Raw genomic sequence first — 18,066 nt, forward strand, 5'->3', positions numbered from 1 at the left:
TGCTTGGTGCTCATCCAAGCTACTACTTCACCATTTAGTAAAAGCATGAATTTCGACTAAGAACATATGTGACATCCCCAATTTCACGGCCAGAAAAGACCGATTTGTTTATGCTTTGTTTTATAAAATCAGAGTAAATCCTTTTGATTAAAAGAGTTGCGGAATTTGTTCCCAAAACAAAATATGATAAAATTTATCAAAATGTTTCTCAAAGAGAATGTATTTTTATTAAATAATAAAACCTCGGGATGTCATGTTCCGATACAGACCAAAAGCATAAACAATATAAAATAGACCTTACAACAGTTATTTGTAACTACTGATCTATAATCCAAAATCTCTCATTAAGTCCACCAATTTATACTCTTGTGCCATTACCTGTAATGCAAAGAAAACTGAGTGGGTCAGGCTTGGGAGCCTGGTGAGCATATAGGGTTTTCATCCCACAACAATACATTTATTATATTCAATTATCAAACAATCAACCCAAATACTCATTCCCATTATCTCCTTTATTTCTTAAGGATTTACCCTAAGAATCAACTATCATCTATCCATTTATTCCTAAGGATTGACCTAAGGAATTGACACAAAGTCCACCACTGCCAAGGTCCACGAATTACGACTGGTAAACACTTAGTTCAACATACTTAACAAACACCTAGTTCTAACACTCCTAGTGAACAATTAATTCAAAACATCTGGTGAATACTTAGTTCTAAAACACTTAGTGAACACACTCAGTTCAACAACACCAAGTGAACACATCTAGTTCAAAAATACTTAATGAACACATTGAGTCTAAAAATACCAAGTGAACACATAGAGTTCGGAAATACCTAATGAACACATTGAGTTCAAACACCAAGTGAACACATAGAGTTCAAAAATACCTAATGAACACATTGAGTTCAAACACCAAGTGAACACATAGAGTTCAAAAATACCTAATGAACACATTGAGTTCAAAAATACTTATTATTTCGTCTCACATCAACTATTTCATCTACCCATGTTCTACCTAACATATTTGTAGATGCAAACACATATACAGTTTAAATCTTTTAAAACATGTATAACACATTATTTCAACATTTATCTCCAGTAAACAAACAATGTATAAACACCTAGCACACACTTCATAGCAAATACTTCATATCTATGCGGTAGAAGAAAGTAATCACACACTCACTTGGTTAGACGATGCTCGGACAGCACTACAGCTCTCTAACAGTAGTATTCTTCGGTGAAACCGGGATATCTTCACACACCGGGTTTCTCACGGACAGAGCTTCGGCTCGGAAACTCTTTTCTTCTCGGGATCTTCGGGCTTCGGGACTTGCTTCGGGTCTCGGGGTTGATACCGGGGCTTCGGGGGGTTAAAATAGGGCTTAGAGGGTGTATCGGGAGTGGGAGTGAAGGGATGGAGCAACCATAGTCGGCTGGCCCTTCAAATCTATTTATAGGGAAAATTTGGCCCTTGCCACGTCGTGGCACCCTTTTTCCACGTCGTGGGCTTGGTCGTCTTTGCATGCGTCATCACAAGTTGCATATGGGGGAATCCCGGAGGTGTCAGGAGACTTGCCACGTCGTGGTCTCTGACAGTTTTGGGGTTTCGCGCCCCGAACTTCAGAAATTCATAACTTTCGCATACGAACTCTGTTTTCGACGTTCTTTATATCGACGCGAATGTGAGATTATGATCTACAACTCTCGTTTAGACTCCATTGGCTAATTTTGACTTTATTTTTAATATATTATAAGTATATTACTAATATATTATTTTTAGTAGGCCGGGACAAGAAAACTCCGTTCGGAATTCATAACTCCTTCATCTGAACTCCGTTTTTGTCTGTCTTTTTATCGTTGGGCTAATAGCGAAGACATATTCGACTCTCGTTTAGATCACTAAGGATAGATATTTATCTACCTTAGATTCACTATTTACGTCGTTCTGGGTCATGTCGGTTCTGTCACGAAACTTCGACAGGTCATAACTTCTTCGTTATAACTCGGATTTTGGCGTTCTTTATATGCACGGAAACCTTGTGACATATACTACAACTTGGTTAAGATTAATCCTTCTAAATAATCTTTCATAAAAAATTCATTTTTGACGCCTATCGTCTTTAAATTGACTACCCGGATCTACGGGCGTTACAACGTATTTGTCTTTATTTGTGTGGAACTTATTATTAGTGTAACCTTTACATTCATGAATTCCATACTAAGACATTTCATTTGTCCTCTTAGGACACTAAGGAATGTACTTGATGTTATTTCATTGATTATTGCCAACTTAATCTGATCATACGTGTCATGCTCAAGGCATACAAATCATCAAATCTGGTACAAGTCATGATCGGTCTTTCACGGAGAAGAATGTAGGATACGACTCGTTGCTTCTAGCTCAATCATAGAAATAGGACATTAACATTGTTGAAACGTCATACCATACATCATAAGTATGAACTTTCTTGAAGTTCTAAATCTCGGGTTTCCTCGAGATTCCATGCTTTTGGCTTAATTCAATGAATTACTCAGATAGATCCTTGTGTACTATTTCTCCCATGTTATTCAAGGCAAATCAATTCTCAAGCTAAGCCAAGCTATTAAACTTGCTAAGTTGTAACATCGTTTCCTATGAATTTTGTATATCTTACAAGGGTGACAATGGTACTCCCACTAGCATTGACATATGTATGGCTATTCTTCATTTTTTTAAATTCAATACTCCTTGAACTTTCATTAAAATAAGAATTCCAATTACTCCCACTGGTTTTGACATACTTATGGCTCTCCTTTGTTTCTTGGAATTCAAAACTCCTTGAATTCTTGCATTAAAACAAGGATTCCATTTTGCAAGATGTTTGTTTTCAATTTAGAAATGAATTTCATAAGCTTACAAATTCTACTTGCTGATGTGTTTGCACCCATACATATTACTTTTATCTGCTTAAAGATACACAAACATTACATTTTTAAGGTTAAGTGTTTTATCAACCAAGATTCAAACTTACATGGATTGATTATTACTTTCCATGTCATCCTTCCTTCTTGCAGCTTTTTAGGGCATACATGACTTCAGATAGTTGGCATACTCCGACTATTTCCTCAATAATATAGATTCTATATAACTAAGCCTATGATGTCCTATATCAATTCTAATTCGGAAGATTTGGAGGTATGTTAGTTTCTTTAATATCCTATTCAAAATCGAATTAAATGCTAGGACCAAACTTAGGTTGTTCGTTAGTTGACTCTTGAATCTTATCAAGATCAGTATGGCTCCCACTTGCTCTTTTGGATATCGACTTCGTCTCTTGGAAGATTTTACTTTGAGCAACAAACATTTTTTCTTATAAATTTTGTAAAACAATTACAAAAAAGTCTTGTTAGGATGTCCAATGAGATAAAACATCTCTTATTGTAAGTCCTATGTTGTCGAGTGCTTCACGATTAGCGAAAACCTCATAATTGTAAAGTTCCAAATGTGCTAGCCAAGGATGAACTCTTACTCCACATTTCAGAGAGTATCATAAACCTTTCTATTTGGTGCAAGACCAAAGACTCTTAATACTCTATTCATGGTACAATCCATAAATTATTTTTTAAGCACAATACGACTCATCAATTTAGAAATCAAACAATGATTTGTTTCTCTTTCCAACTACACTTCTTGAAATGGTGTTATGGGTGGAGATAGTTCATGAAACTTTTTAACAATTACTTAGAGGATCGACATAGTTTTGAGTAAGATTCTCACAATCCCTACATGATCAGAGTATCTCATCCTCTTGCCCAATTGTCCCTTGGTTTCAATTCACAAGAGCTCTGAACAGCTACAAGGTTCCAAACTCACTTTCATAGGAAGTTGGTTAAGTATTGTGATTAATCTGAATAACGTAATTAGTCTAAACCAATTCCACCAGATATTCACATCGCCTAGTGATGCAAATATTATCAATCTTGATAAACAAAATTTTCATTGACCATAAGACTTGAGGTCGAATGATTTCCAAACTCCTATCCACTTGGATCTCTAGTAATGAAATTTATATTAACAATATTATGATTCCACAAAGTACATTTCAACCAAACTATTCAATGTATTTAACACATTTTTGTGGTTGAATCCGAATGGACCATCGGTTAAACTAATTCCTTTGGATATTCATCTATCTTGATAAATACAACTTGCATTTATTATAATAATCGTGGTCAAATAAATTCCAAAATCCTTCTAAATTGATCATTGGTAAAGAAATTCTCATTTCCAAGAAGATGATTCCACATTAGTACATCATATTAAAATATTCGAATTTAGTTTTAAACTATTGTTCCTACACCAGATTCATAGATTTCATGACTTTCCTTTTAAATGGAAACATATAAAACGTTCTACCTTTAATCAAGTCAGAACAATCTTATGAAATTTGTATCAACAATTTCAATCATAAACCATATACTTAAACATTTAGGAGATTTTTTGTCTTTTGATCCTATGAATAGGAGCAACGGACCGATATTCATGATCAAAATTTCTTCTCCATGTTTTAGTCCTCTTACTTCTTTCAGTCACTACACATGGTATCAACAAAGATAAAAAGACTACATGGAAACAGTAACTAACTATGGCTCTTGGTGAGCCCAGACAACGTCCTAGGCGTAGGGGAGATTGGAGCAACAGGTAACGCCTAGACGACGTTTTTCTTCCTGGGATGCAGTAAGTAGATCGAGAGGTCGTTTCACCCCTTGTCCCCGAATATGGGTAATATGTTCTCATACAATGTTGCTCCAATCCGACCTAGCTGGCGAGCGATCCCAGTTCGCGACAGAGAACAAGACAGCAAGCTAGCATACCTTTGTTCACTTCTTTTCCACCAAGCACGAAAGTTTAAGGATAATTGTAGGTCGGTGGCTACCTAAGGAAACTCTAATTCGATCCGCCCCCCGACTGGGAGGCATCTACCTCATCATGATCACAAGGAGGGGTTCACTATGATGGGGGGTACTTCTTTTTTCCCTTCCGGAAAGAATGAAATGCATAGGGGACCATCCTTTTGTCGCGCCATGCTCCTCAGATTTACAGATTCAAAGGGGGCCTCAGACCCTACTTAGTAGACTGACAATGACAAAGGCTTGCAAAACTAAGTAGCGCCTTTTGAATTGAATCTTAAGCAGTCTATCAGTGGTGCCAAGCTAATTGCCCCATTTTAGTAGGGGGCGAAAGGTTGTACCTTAAAAAGTCAGCGAATAGCGGTTCTTCTATGTAGGTATGGCGTTCCCCCTTGACTCTCCTAACGTCGAGCTAAGTGATTTCGTAACCTTTTCATAGCGTAGTAGAATGAAGGCTACACACCGACACTCTCTTTTCTATTAGCCTAGGCGTCTTTGCTAACTCGCTCGCCTACTATACCACTTTTAGTGTAGGCTAGGCTAACTCAGCCGCTTACTTCTACTAATGTAAGGCTAAATAGCGCCTTTTCTTTTTTAAAATAACTAATTTGAGTTATTGCGAACCTATAGGTCCTTAGTAGCGTTGACAAAGAACATTCGGTTAAAAGACAACGTTTTTATTTATATATTAATTATATATTTATATATAATAATTAATAATAATTAAAATTTTAGGCCAGCTTGACAAGCTACCCTTCCTCTTGATCTGAGGTGCGAAGATCAAGATATTTTTTTATGACTTCCATTCCACTTATTGATCCCGGCCCATAAAAGTGACCGACCAAGGACCTATTGATCAATGAAAGGTTTTACGAGCGTTGTAAGCCCACACCTGTGTAGAGTAGATCATTGAACACCTGCGGCACAAACCCACTTTTGACCTATTGGTCCACACCTGTGTAGAGTGACCGACCAAGGACCTATTGATCAATGAAAGGTTTTATGAGCGTTGTAAGCCCACACCTGTGTAGAGTAGATCATTGAACACCTGCGGCACAAACCCACTTTTGACCTATTGGTCCTTTTATCATAGGCGGCCGAACGGCCGCCCCTAATTACTAGACCGACCTGCTATAATAATTCCATAAAAACCTAGCGAAGATATGGCAAACAAATAAAGTAGCCCTATGTTCGGATCTGACAATACCATACCATAATCAAAAGGTACAACGACCCGAGCGACCAAACTTAACATAAATGTAGCCACTGGAGCCATTCTAAAAAGGGAGAAATTTGCACTACTTGGTGAAATTGGTTCTTTTTATAATCAATTTAAAACCATCTGCTAGAGGTTGTAACAATCCAAATGATCCCACTACATCAGGACCCTTTCGACGTTGCACAAAAGCCATTACTTTTGGGCATCAGAATCTTCTTCTTCTCTTACTTACGATATTTCGAGTTGGATGAACAAATCACTCCTAAAAGCAAGCAGCCATGTGATCTTATATACGATACCACCAGACGTGCCCCAGTTTCAAGCGAGCTCACCCTATGGACCTTGTTGAACTAGATTACCTGCTAGCGATAGCAGCTTAGAAAGACAAAGGAGCACAAACAAGGGTTTTTGAAAATGAATAGATAAGCTAACGCACTAATTATTTTCTGCCTGCTTGCAATGAAACTACTCCTGAGAAAGACTCAAACTGAACTAGTTGAAGCTAAGGGCTTGCCTTCCCAGCTACTGAGGTAAGGGGCACAGGATCCACTTGATTCATCACTTTTTTTCATAACCATTAGATAGAGAGAGAATCCCACCTGGCCTAGCTATAGCTATCGTAATGCGTTTCGATTCCAAAGCTTCCTGAACCAATTGAAGCAAGGAATATGAGTAGAAGAGCGCTATCATCCCTTGCTCTCTCTCGATTGATCACCCCCGTCTCATCCAAAGGAATAGAACTGGAGGGTGAACTTCCCATCTGTTCCCGTCTCAATGTGACCATTGATAGCTTTCTCTATGGAAATGTAATCCAGTTCCGGCTTGTTGTTCAAAGGGTAAAGGGACAAAGGTGTAACGCTCTAAAAATTCCAACCAATTTAAACTTTTCAAAAACAACCCAGTTTCATTAAGTTATTACAAAAAGGTTTTCAGTACAATTATTATCAGAGTCTTCCCAGAATCATATTATAAAACATAATCATGAGGAGCGGTACGATCACGCCTTTGCCTTGCCACGTTCTCCTGAAGTACATGAAACATTTAAACCACAACTGTAAGCCCGAAATCTTAGTGAGATACCCCCAAAATACCAACCACATAAACCATACACATAACATGCCATATCATATCAGAACACAGAACGGCCATGCACTCCGGGTCTACTGTGTGACTGGTCCGCCGCACTGGGCCTTCAGTCCACCTGGTCCACCCTCCGAGTCTAGCCATATCCATCGAGTCTGCAGTGTGGTTGGTCCGCCCGCACCGGGCCTTCAACCCACCTAGCCCACTCTCTGAGTCTACAGTATGACTGGTTCGCCCGCATCGGGCCTTCAGTCGGCCTGGTCCACTCTCTGAGCCTCGGCACGTCTGGTCCGCCCTCGTGGGGCCTTCAGCCTATTCGGACCGCTCGTTGGGCCTTCGGGATAACCGGTCCGCCCTGGGTATGTTGGCCTACAGCACAAAGTAGGACCCGCCTCAACCCAACCCCAGTCCAACAACCATGTGCACATAAACATACAATCATATAACAGTACGCATCCAATCAACCCGATCTAGCAGATCACATAACATAACATCATCCTAAACCAGGATAGCGACCTAACCAGTCACTAGCATAGCATCATCCTATATACCAGGATACCGACCTTAACCAGGTCTCTAACATATACCATCCTAACTACCAGGATGCAACATAGCAAAGCGATAACATAACAACGATACCCGGATTACAATCCGATAAAGGGCCGGCCTTGGTGCCTTAGACCCTGTTGATATAGTGAGGATAACTCACCTCGCAACTGCTGACTGAAGAGATAAGATCACGCTGCTCCAACCTCTGACGTGAACTTCACCACTGATCAACAACCAAAACACTAAACTCAAAAAATACCAAAATACCCCTGGAAGACAACTAGTCAACACAAGACTATCTCTACTCGCCGAGTCACCCCGCTGACTTGTCGAGTCCCTATGCTCTGAAACTCCCATAACACGACTCAACTCGCCGAGTCGCCCCAAGACTCGCCGAGTCCCATAACTCTGAGTCTAATCGCACTCAACTCACTTAGTCATCCCTTGACTCACCGATTCACAGCTCAACCAGGACAGATTATGACCTCACGACCAGACTCGCCGAGTCCAAGAACAGACTCGCCGAGTCCAAGGCTATCTTCAACCAACTCGTTGAGTTGTTATTCCAACTAACCGAGTTGCTGCCTATCTTCAAGCAACTCGTCGAGTACACCCATGTGACTCGCCGAGTACCACTAGCTCTTAACCCATACAGAGGCTTTCCAAGCCATGCAGAGTCTCCAATCCATAGATCTACTCTTATACAAGTCATCCATCAAGTAAAGTGGCAAAATTTACGTGAATCCAAGGAGATCTAAGCATAATACACTCTAGGGCTAGGGTTTGGGACAACAAGGCTTCATTAACAACTCTTGAACATGGACTTTATGCTCTTTCGGATCATCACTACACTAGATCTGAGGTAGCAACCTCAGATCCAACCTCCAAACTCAAGATAGCACTAGATATACTCCCAAAAATCCCACAAATGATAGATCTAGATGGATAACAGCTCAAACAACGAATCATTACCTGAAGAGAAGATTCTAACAGAAGAATAAGCCAAAGCCTTGCAAAGCCCCTTGCTCCAAGCCTCTTAATCTTCAAAGATCTCTTCAACAACACTCCTTCAAGATCCAAATGCTCTCTAATTCTCTCACAAAGGAATATTAGGGTTTTTGGACTTCAAGGGAGGGTAAAGATGATGGGGAGAGGGTATTATGTCCTTTATATAAGGCTCAACCCCCGGAATTAGGGTTATCTCCACACAGCACCAACTCGCCGAGTCCAGCCACCGACTCGCCGAGTTGGCCACTTAACACGCGACCAAAATCGCGACCCTACTCGTCGAGTCTACCCATGGACTCGCCGAGTTGACCATCCACATTTTCACTTTGAACCCTGAACTTGCACTCCTGAATTCGGGATGTTACAAGAGGAAAAGGAATAGGTTAGAGACAGAGGTTAAGGACGATTACGAGTGCCTGTTCTGGTTCTTATGAGTAGGAGAAGAGGAGATTAGTAGCCCGAGTGAGAACTCCCAAGCTGAATATGTGCTATTTCAGTAGTCTTGGTAAATATCCTTTCTCCCTTCCTAACCTAACCTTCTATTTCCTGCGGGCTAGGCAGCTATTTTCTTTCTTTTTTATTTATGATCTTTCTTATTTACCTTTAAGGCATCCTATTCTGCGTTTTGAGTTTCTTTTGGAATCTTCTTCTTTTCAAAAAGATCTTCTCCTTTGTTCTTCCCTCTTCCTATGATCTTGACCTGCAAAGTTATTTCTGAAAGCTCCCACTATGACTTAAAAGCTCCAATAGGTCACCCGCTTATATTATAATAAAGTAAGTAGGAAGGAGCAAAAGCTACTCGACCATACCGGAGAGGTAACCAAAGGAAGTTGGTTCACCTTCTCTCCTCCATTACAACATAGGTCGTTCTAATTCCAGATGAAAATATTCTAAAACTTATGTCAACGAGAAAGGTCCAATTAAAATTCTTAGGACTAGAAAGAAATATGATCCTATCTACAGGAACTCTTCATCATAGAACAGAGAGCTCATTTGATATATCACGAATGCAGTGATCAAGCATCAGGCGGAATGTATTGCTACCTCTTCCTCCCTACACCATTGTATAAGTAAATGCTTGTGGGTAGGATTTATCTCCAGAACCATCTTTCTTATGCAATTCGAGGAGAAGCGAGTAAACTTGCCTGAACCCTAATTCTTGGTACAGTTATCATAGAACTCCCTCGCTTGGCACAACAGCAAAGAGAACTACAATTCCATGGATCCAATAAGAAGAGAATTCGAACACCAACCCTTAAGACTGTAATTGGCTTGCTAGTCTTTTCCCTTGCGCTTTATAACTCTTCTGACAAGGAGTCTGTAATTGGAGGAGGGGCGAATGGAGGTACTTCACACTGAACACTCACTTACGAAATGGAAGAGATCTCTCATGATTCGAAAAGGACTAGGCAAGCTCTTTAGGGCGATTATCCTCTTCCTTAGACATAAAGTTAGACCCACTAGGTACATAAAGGAATTACCAAATTAAGGCACATATCGCAATATTACATCTACCTTTGCCTTACCCACAGAAGGCCTTCCTACTGATTTCCTTCCAACTTTTTTAGCAAAGGCCCGGAGAGAAAGCATAATCTAGTTAGTAGTCCTACAAAAGCCAAAATCAATCCTATAGATTACAAACTGTAACCTATAATCTTGATGCACTCTAATACATAAAATATTATATGCATATCCTCACCAGGGAATATGCGTAGAAAAAAGAACCTTTTTTTCATTTTATCACCGGATTGCATACTTACTTATCCTTTTGATGAGAATGCCACTACTCTTACTTACTATATTCAAACCCACCTATTGGCGTGTCTGGATCAGGTGAATCACTTGGCTAGATATCTCCTTAAGCGAGATATCATTAACTCCTTAGTTCCTTAGAAAAGGATAAAAAGGGAGAAGAAAAACCCTAGCTTTCTGTTGATCATCCAACTTGCGTTAGATCCTTTTGCCCCTTGCTCTTCTGGATTGAAAGCGGATGCAAGAGAACTATCAATGGCTGCAAGTAGAACAGCCATGGAACTATATGGATAGCAACTCCCACCGAATGGATATATCTTAACTTTGATTTCAAGCCTCTGCCTTTCTCTTGCCTAAGGTTAAGGTAAGAAAAAGAGACAGCTACTAGACACTACGGGGATTGTAAGCGATCTAACAGAACTGGCTTGTTGAACGGAACTCAGACTAGAGATATCAAATGACCTAGGGGACTAGACCTCTAGATGTAGCACTGGATGTAAGAAAAAACTCGACTACCAAAGCAGCACTTAGCACTCCAACTAATGGCCTTAAGACTGTTGCAATTGGTACAACTGCTTTAATAGGATAGAAGGAAACTGGCTAAAAGGGATTATAAATGGACTAGTAAGCGTCGAAACGAACTCATGCTTGAATGTGACTAAACTGCCATTTCTCTGATTCCCCTTGCCGACTCTGAACTAACTCATGCTTGAATGTGAACAACCGATAGAAAGCAGCATTCTACTAATTGGGTTACCTTTTTCTCTTCCTTATAGTAGGAATTTCTCTCTCGTGCCCTAGAACATTTGGGCTAGGAACCCAAGAAAAGTGAATGCTCAAAGCTTTCAGCAGGCTAGAGTTATATTCTTGTTGTTGTTGAATATGAAGTTGTGATCAGCTTAGCAGTAAAGATCTCTTTTTTAGCGAGATTCGTATTCGGATTATGCTTGAGCGGCCTTCTCTCTCTGAGTTACGGCAAAGGTAGTTTGGTAAGCCTCGTCATCTAGTATGACCAAAGCATTAGCCCTGTCTCTATCCTTGGGCTAAGGGCGCATAGACTGGACTTAGTGAGGTAAGGTAGCTTAGGATGATGAAACCGTACCTTCTCACTTTCATACTTTCTTGCTGACTTGACTTCTTGACTTAGAGCTTTCATGTGGAAATTGTTGATGGAAAAAAGAGTGATCAAAATATAAAATAAAGAGGTAGTTGACAGAGGTAGAATCGGCATCTGTCTCGCCTGATGGAAATCTTGACTTGGCTATTGAAATCATCAGCAACAAATCAACTTAATTAAGATTAAAAAGAATCTGGTCTTGGAAGAAGTCCTCACTTACCTTATAGTAAAATATCTAACAATATATGTGGATTATGTAGCAAATGCCGCTAATGCGTAACACATTGAGTTGGGAAACTTTCCTTGAGCAGGTAGGACACTGCACCATCAACAGACATACTCGCGAAGAAAGAATCTACCCTGGTGGAACTTAACTGCCTTGATCCTCATATTGTTCACTCACAGAAGACCTTGCTTAGCTCTACTTTCGTTCTTATACCAGGAAGCCTTTCGCTTGTCCCTTCGCATGTGAATCTTGATATCCCGGGTAGAGAGCTTTGATTTATTCTTTCCTTGTGGTTCCTTCCCTCACTTGTTACTAGCAGCTCTTCCTTTACACCTAAGAACAACCTATTCTTTTCACAGTGGAAGAGTCGAAACGAAGTCTGCAGAAAGCATAGTCAGAAGCCGCATTGGCAGTTCGCGTTGACAGCGTTAATAGAATTGGACAATAAGAGATTAACACAGCTCGACCCTTAGGAACAGATTCACAGGACCAATATCTTAGCTCATATCGGTCGTTTTATGCCAACTAATCGGCTAAGAGCATTTCTTTTGAATTGGCACTGGAATGACATCTGGAAAGCTTATCACATGCTGAGATGGTGCTCTAAAGTTGAGCAATAACAACTTTCCTTCTTAGTTGATTGTATCTTCACATGCCTGATAACTACAAAGAAAGAAAGTACTCTAACTAATGGTCTTCTTGAGAGGGTTGGATGGTCATTGAGGCAAAAGGCAAGGATTCCATTCGTCTTTTTTTGTCCTAGTCGTGGAGGTTTTGGCTTCCTTACTTAGTTTGACTAGCCATTAATTGATGGAATTTCTAAAATAAGAATTTAGAACATTATTAGGATTGTTAACTTATACTCATACGCCTTGATCTAGTTGAATTGGTGGATGACTCAGAAAGCGGAGTCATAAAGGGATTGTTTGATCGACTACTTAATAGTGCACTGAAGGATTATCCAAAAAAAAGGACTCGACTTACTCACCATAAATGCACCTTAAGGTGGAGTTCCTGGGTCACGAGTCTAGTAAGGAGAGACTTATCAAAAAAAACAAACCCAACCAATATCTTTACTTTAATATAAGAGTCTTTCTATTGAAAATGAAAATCTCGCAATCTTCAAGCAGGATAGGCAGTCTGCATTCTTCTCTCGGCTCTAGAACAGAAATCGGAGAATTTAGTATTTTTTTTCTTTGGCAAATGCCCTAACTATAGCTATTAGTAACTCTTTGTCTTATTGATTTGAGTCATCAAGGAAAGACAGTGACGATTGGTACGAAAGGAAGGCATACTAGCAGGGGATTCGTACTAATAGCGATTATTTTTCTATAGGAGCCGTTATGAAGCATCTGAGAACAACAAAGCACACGAAAAGACTTGCAAGAGTAAGGTAAGGCTTGAATTTACTAGTCCTAACGCTACGACCCTGACTCGGTTACACGTGCCTTGTTTCAAGTTTGAATGTAATGCCAAAGGTTTCTAATCCATTTACAGTCCCACGAGAGGAGCGAGAGAACAACGAAAGGATCCGACATAGCTTCTTGAAGCGACCTTTCTTTCAATCTCAAGCCAGCCAGCTTCAGTAATTATCTTCCCTTAATTCTGACCCGAGAAGACGACACTGATTTCAATGATCTTCTTTACTTTATTTTAGTACCTTGACCAAGTTAGCTTAGAGCGGAGAAAGTGATCTCTATCCATAGGCTTCTGCCATGGAAGATTCTAATGTCACATCTTCCTTTGGATGTCAACAGCTTAACCAATCGGGAATCAACTATCCGAATCCGAGTTGGCGAGAAAGACCTGACATTGGCCTTTATGATCTTACTTCCCTTACTTTTACTTTAATAGAATGTCCTTCCTTCTTGAACTCCATTCACCGGATAGACATCTCCTTCCAAACCTCTAGAGATGAAGATTAGGTTGTCCGTAGGCTTTCTTCCTCGTGTTATAATTTCTTTCTTTAGGCGGGATAAATCAATAGTTTAAACCTTTCTTACAGTTCATACTGTAAGTCTTTCTTTTTATTTATCAACTACTTTTTTGTATATAGAAATAAATCATTGAAGATTTAATTGGTTTCAAAGTCTTTCTTTTTGTTAGAAATGCCAATGCGGGTAAACTACCCTTTTAGCTTGAGAGAATCTAGCTGGACTAGCCTATCCTTTATGTCGCCCCGACCTTCATGCAACAAAAAATTAGCTCGTACCTCTTCCTTGGAGGACCTTACCAGGCATGAGGGCAAGCGCTTGGAACTAGAAGCCTAATATTTTGACTCATGTCACGTTGATCATTGATAAGTGCCCGACCCGGGATACGCTGGCTAAGCATAATTTTGAAAATCGGATTATTGAGTTCGCCTAGACTACACTGGCTTTGGGATGCCAGGCTTGATGCTTCAAGAAAGTTTCAAACCAATCTCTGGCACTTGATAAAGATTTGTGATTTCTGGGTGATGACAAGTAACTCGTGAAGGTCTATAGTCAACTACGGCTATTGAACGTCAAGATGCTTTGAGTTATAGATGTACCAATTTGGTGTGTGTGTGTGTGTGTGTGTATATATATATATATATATACACACACTCAAAAATCATTTTACAATGATATTACCAATACATATGATCATACACACCCACACCAATAAAAAATAGACACAAGTTGAATACTTATAAGAATTTGATTGTCGAAAAATTATTAATAAATCTTTAAATTTTAATTGGACATTAAAATTTTATGAAATTAAAATTTTATGAAAATAATAATTTTCAATTTTAATATCAAACTAATATCATAATGTATGATTTATAATGACATGTACTTCTTTTTGAAGTTAGCCGGTCTTGCTTTTAAAAATGTACATAACATATAAAAGAAACAAAGAGTGTAAGACTTTACTCTTAAGACTTTCTTTCTTTCTCTTTTTGTCTTGCAAAACCATGGACTAGCATGGGGGAAACAAGTTTGTCTTTCTTGCTTATTTAATTAAATATGTCATGCTTTAGAAGTATATAAAGCATGCTTTGTTATAATCATTAAGCATTGGTCTTAAAATGTTAAGAATAAAAGAGTAATAACTAGTTAATAAAATGCTTAAAGGCTTTCATGCATAGCTATCCCTTTTACAAGGAAACTGATCACTTCTCGCTTACTCTCTTCTTTATATCTAAAGTGTTAGAACATAAAAGAAGAATCTAGATGATTTCACTCTTGTAATACAAAAATGATTTTGTTCTTAAAGGCTTCAGAGCTTTATATTGCAAGTCATGGACTATCATCCAAGGTCTTAATTACATGTTGGTGGACTTTTTAAGAGGATTCAAAGATTTCAAAGGTTGTTAATTATGATCCTCTTATTCTTGTGATTTAGTCTTTCAAGTTCATGCAAAATGATCATTGGTGGGTAGAAAATTCTTATATGTTATTCAAGATTTATAAAACTTACTTTGCCAATTTTGTCATTTTTTAAACCGAAATTTTGTATCAAACCCAACAAGTGGTATCAACCATCTTTTCATTCATGTTTAGATTATTGATGATTTTATTTTTGTAAGAAAATGCTCATACATGTTTTCTATGGCGACTTTAAAAGTTTATGACAATTATTTTTATGACCAAAGTTTACATGTATTTTTGGGTTATAAAAGTTGCCTTAGGAAAACAAATAATTGTTTTTATATAATAATATAAATGTATGTTTGTTGTGCATAAACAAGTCTTGGTGCCTTTACTATATTAGTTGTGTTGATTTTTTTTAAATGGTTGTAATATTTATTTATTCATATAATATGTAATAATTTAAAAGTTAGTTTTTTTAATTCTTTTTTTGTAAAAAATAGATTAGCATTAAACAAGTTTATTTTATAAAAAATTCAACAGGATTGAAACCCTATAATTTTGATGATATTTTCCAACACATCATGAAGTCTTGAAGATCTTGCAAGCATCGTGTTAGCAAGTGGGAGCTTGAAGACATAACGCAAAGTTTTTTTTTTCATTATGTCATTTATGAATAGACTTGAAAATTCTTGTGACGGCTTACAAAAATTGACACTAGTTTTATGGATTGGTTTATGAATATTTGTATGTTTGTGATGTTTATATTAATGTTAATATTATACATGGTTGAAAATATGATTTTTCATGTGAAATAGTATTTTGAACATTATAATCATCATATGAATTTGATTTTCAAAATCTAAACTTTTAATATATGATGATAAAAATGGTTTTAAAATAAATGGAGTTTTATGCACTAAAACTTTTAAATGACAAATTTTGAGAGACTAATATTAATAAGTATAAAAATAATGATTTTAGAGATTTATCTAAATTCCAAATGTTAATAATAAACAAAGGTTTCATTAAAAAGGTTATAATTGGCTCTTTAGCGCTTAAACATCAAACGTTAATATAATATATTAATTTTAAAATCGACCACGTCAGAAACAAATAATAAAATTGGATTGTATTTATAAAGAACCTAATATGAAAATTATGATTATTTCAATAAAGGTACCATGGTATATTGATCCATGTACTATTCATGATATTATATGTTTTAAAAAGGTATAATTATAAAATATATAAAACCCTTTTTTTTCAAAATGCAAATCAATGTCATGTTTTTGAAAAAAAAAACTCACACATTACTTGTATAATTATTGTGGGATAAAGAATATCTAACCATTTATATTGTCTTTTTATGGCCGAGGTGTTTTCACGAATCCTATAACTAGTTATAAACCAATATAACAAGTTTTTGAAGTTATATGAGTTAATCAAGAATCTTTTACAAGAAAGAAAACCTAAGCATTAGACACAAGGCATTGATGAGATCAAATATTTCAATTAAAAAAACTGTTAAGTATATCATACCACTAGGAATTACATTTGGACGTAATTGGTAATCACTACCTATCTTGTTGAATTAAGTAAATAGGATAAATGATACTTATCCATTTATTTATTTTCCAACTTGGATCCTAAACTTTAATAATTAGTATTTAAGAAACATAAAGAGTATTAATTGTTAAATATCTAAGGAAATACAAAATGTTTTTTGTTAGATTTTATAGATGGGCCATAATGCAACCAACTTGATTAATTGGTTCCTACGTTCAATCCTTTTTTACGATAAACTGGATCATCACAACTTTCTTTATTGGTATCAAAACTTTAGAACCCTTCTCAGAACTGAAATGAAGTCCTGTATAGTTCACAAACCCCTTCCCATTAAATTTTCTATCACATATATGATCGTGCATAACGATCGATTGAAACAATATGATGATCCATTCGACGTATCACGCTTTATGCTTGAAACTATGCTTATTTTTTTCAACCAAAATAAGACATATTTTTGTTGGATTAAGGTATCTAAGTGATATTATCATATTCATACTGTAACACCGAAAATTTCAAACAATTTTTCATTTAAAAATAATCGTTTAATTCTTAGAAACACTTGTTTAAAATCTCATTCATAATCGAATTACAAAACATGACTCCATTTTCACTTGTATAGAAAACCAGGATCCTCAAAACATGACTCTTTCTTTGGTGTGTACAATCAGGCTGGTGCCGTCCCGTGATCCTGAAAGAAACCTAAAACACATACATAAAACAAAACACTGTAAGCACGAAGCTGAGTGAGTTCCCCAAAATACCACATAAACACATATTAGCCACTCGAGGCTATAACTCTATGGGTCCGTACACCCAAACTCTGTGAACCCTCAGGTTCTAACTCTGGGAACCTTGCGGTTCCATCTCTATAAACATGGACAGCATAAATCACATAGACATTATGCAGTACAACACATAGCATACACATAACATACACATACTCTGACTCATAACTCTGATTACCTACTCAAGGTAAAGTATAGTGAGAAGACTCACCTGGCAAGTAGAAAGCAGATATCCCCACACTTGAATCTCGAACTCGCCGCCGCCTAACACGTAAGGCATATACTCTCATGAATATAACTGTCGAGACTAGAATCAACCCTCTCATGGCACCCTCTTAAGGGTAAAAGACTATTTTACCCCTCTCTTGGCCCAAAGACCACATCGCTGACCAAGCCCTAAAAGTCAACGGTCAACTCTTGGTCAAAGTCAAAGTCCTCAGTCAAAGTCAACCCTCCTGGTTGACCCTGCTCGCCGAGTCAACCCGTCGACTCATCGAGTCCCCATGCTCAGAACTTCC

The 18,066-nt window shown here is 37.7% G+C and overlaps 1 protein-coding gene across 5 annotated transcripts in view; it reads left to right on the plus strand.

Moving 5' to 3' along the window:
* The window catches only part of LOC145086058 (uncharacterized), a 38,553-nt gene extending 22,576 nt beyond the window's left edge, over nt 1-15,977 (plus strand). For 3 of the 5 annotated variants that reach the window (XM_079023786.1, XM_079023784.1, XM_079023781.1), the window contains one exon: nt 15,735-15,977. Coding sequence is in view for 2 of the 5 variants with exons in the window: in XM_079023784.1 (XP_078879910.1) it covers nt 15,735-15,740 (6 nt within the window). In the remaining 3 variants the exon portion in view is untranslated. Of the gene's footprint in view, nt 1-15,096; nt 15,190-15,734 lie in introns of those variants that run through there. The other 2 variants (XM_079023780.1, XM_079023782.1) reach the window with 2 other exon arrangements.
* Nucleotides 15,978-18,066: the final 2,089 nt, after the last annotated feature.

Source organism: Lactuca serriola, chromosome 2 (assembly GCF_051521515.1).
Source record: "Lactuca serriola cultivar US96UC23 chromosome 2, Lser_US96UC23_V15, whole genome shotgun sequence".
NCBI classification, from domain to species: Eukaryota; Viridiplantae; Streptophyta; class Magnoliopsida; order Asterales; family Asteraceae; genus Lactuca; species Lactuca serriola.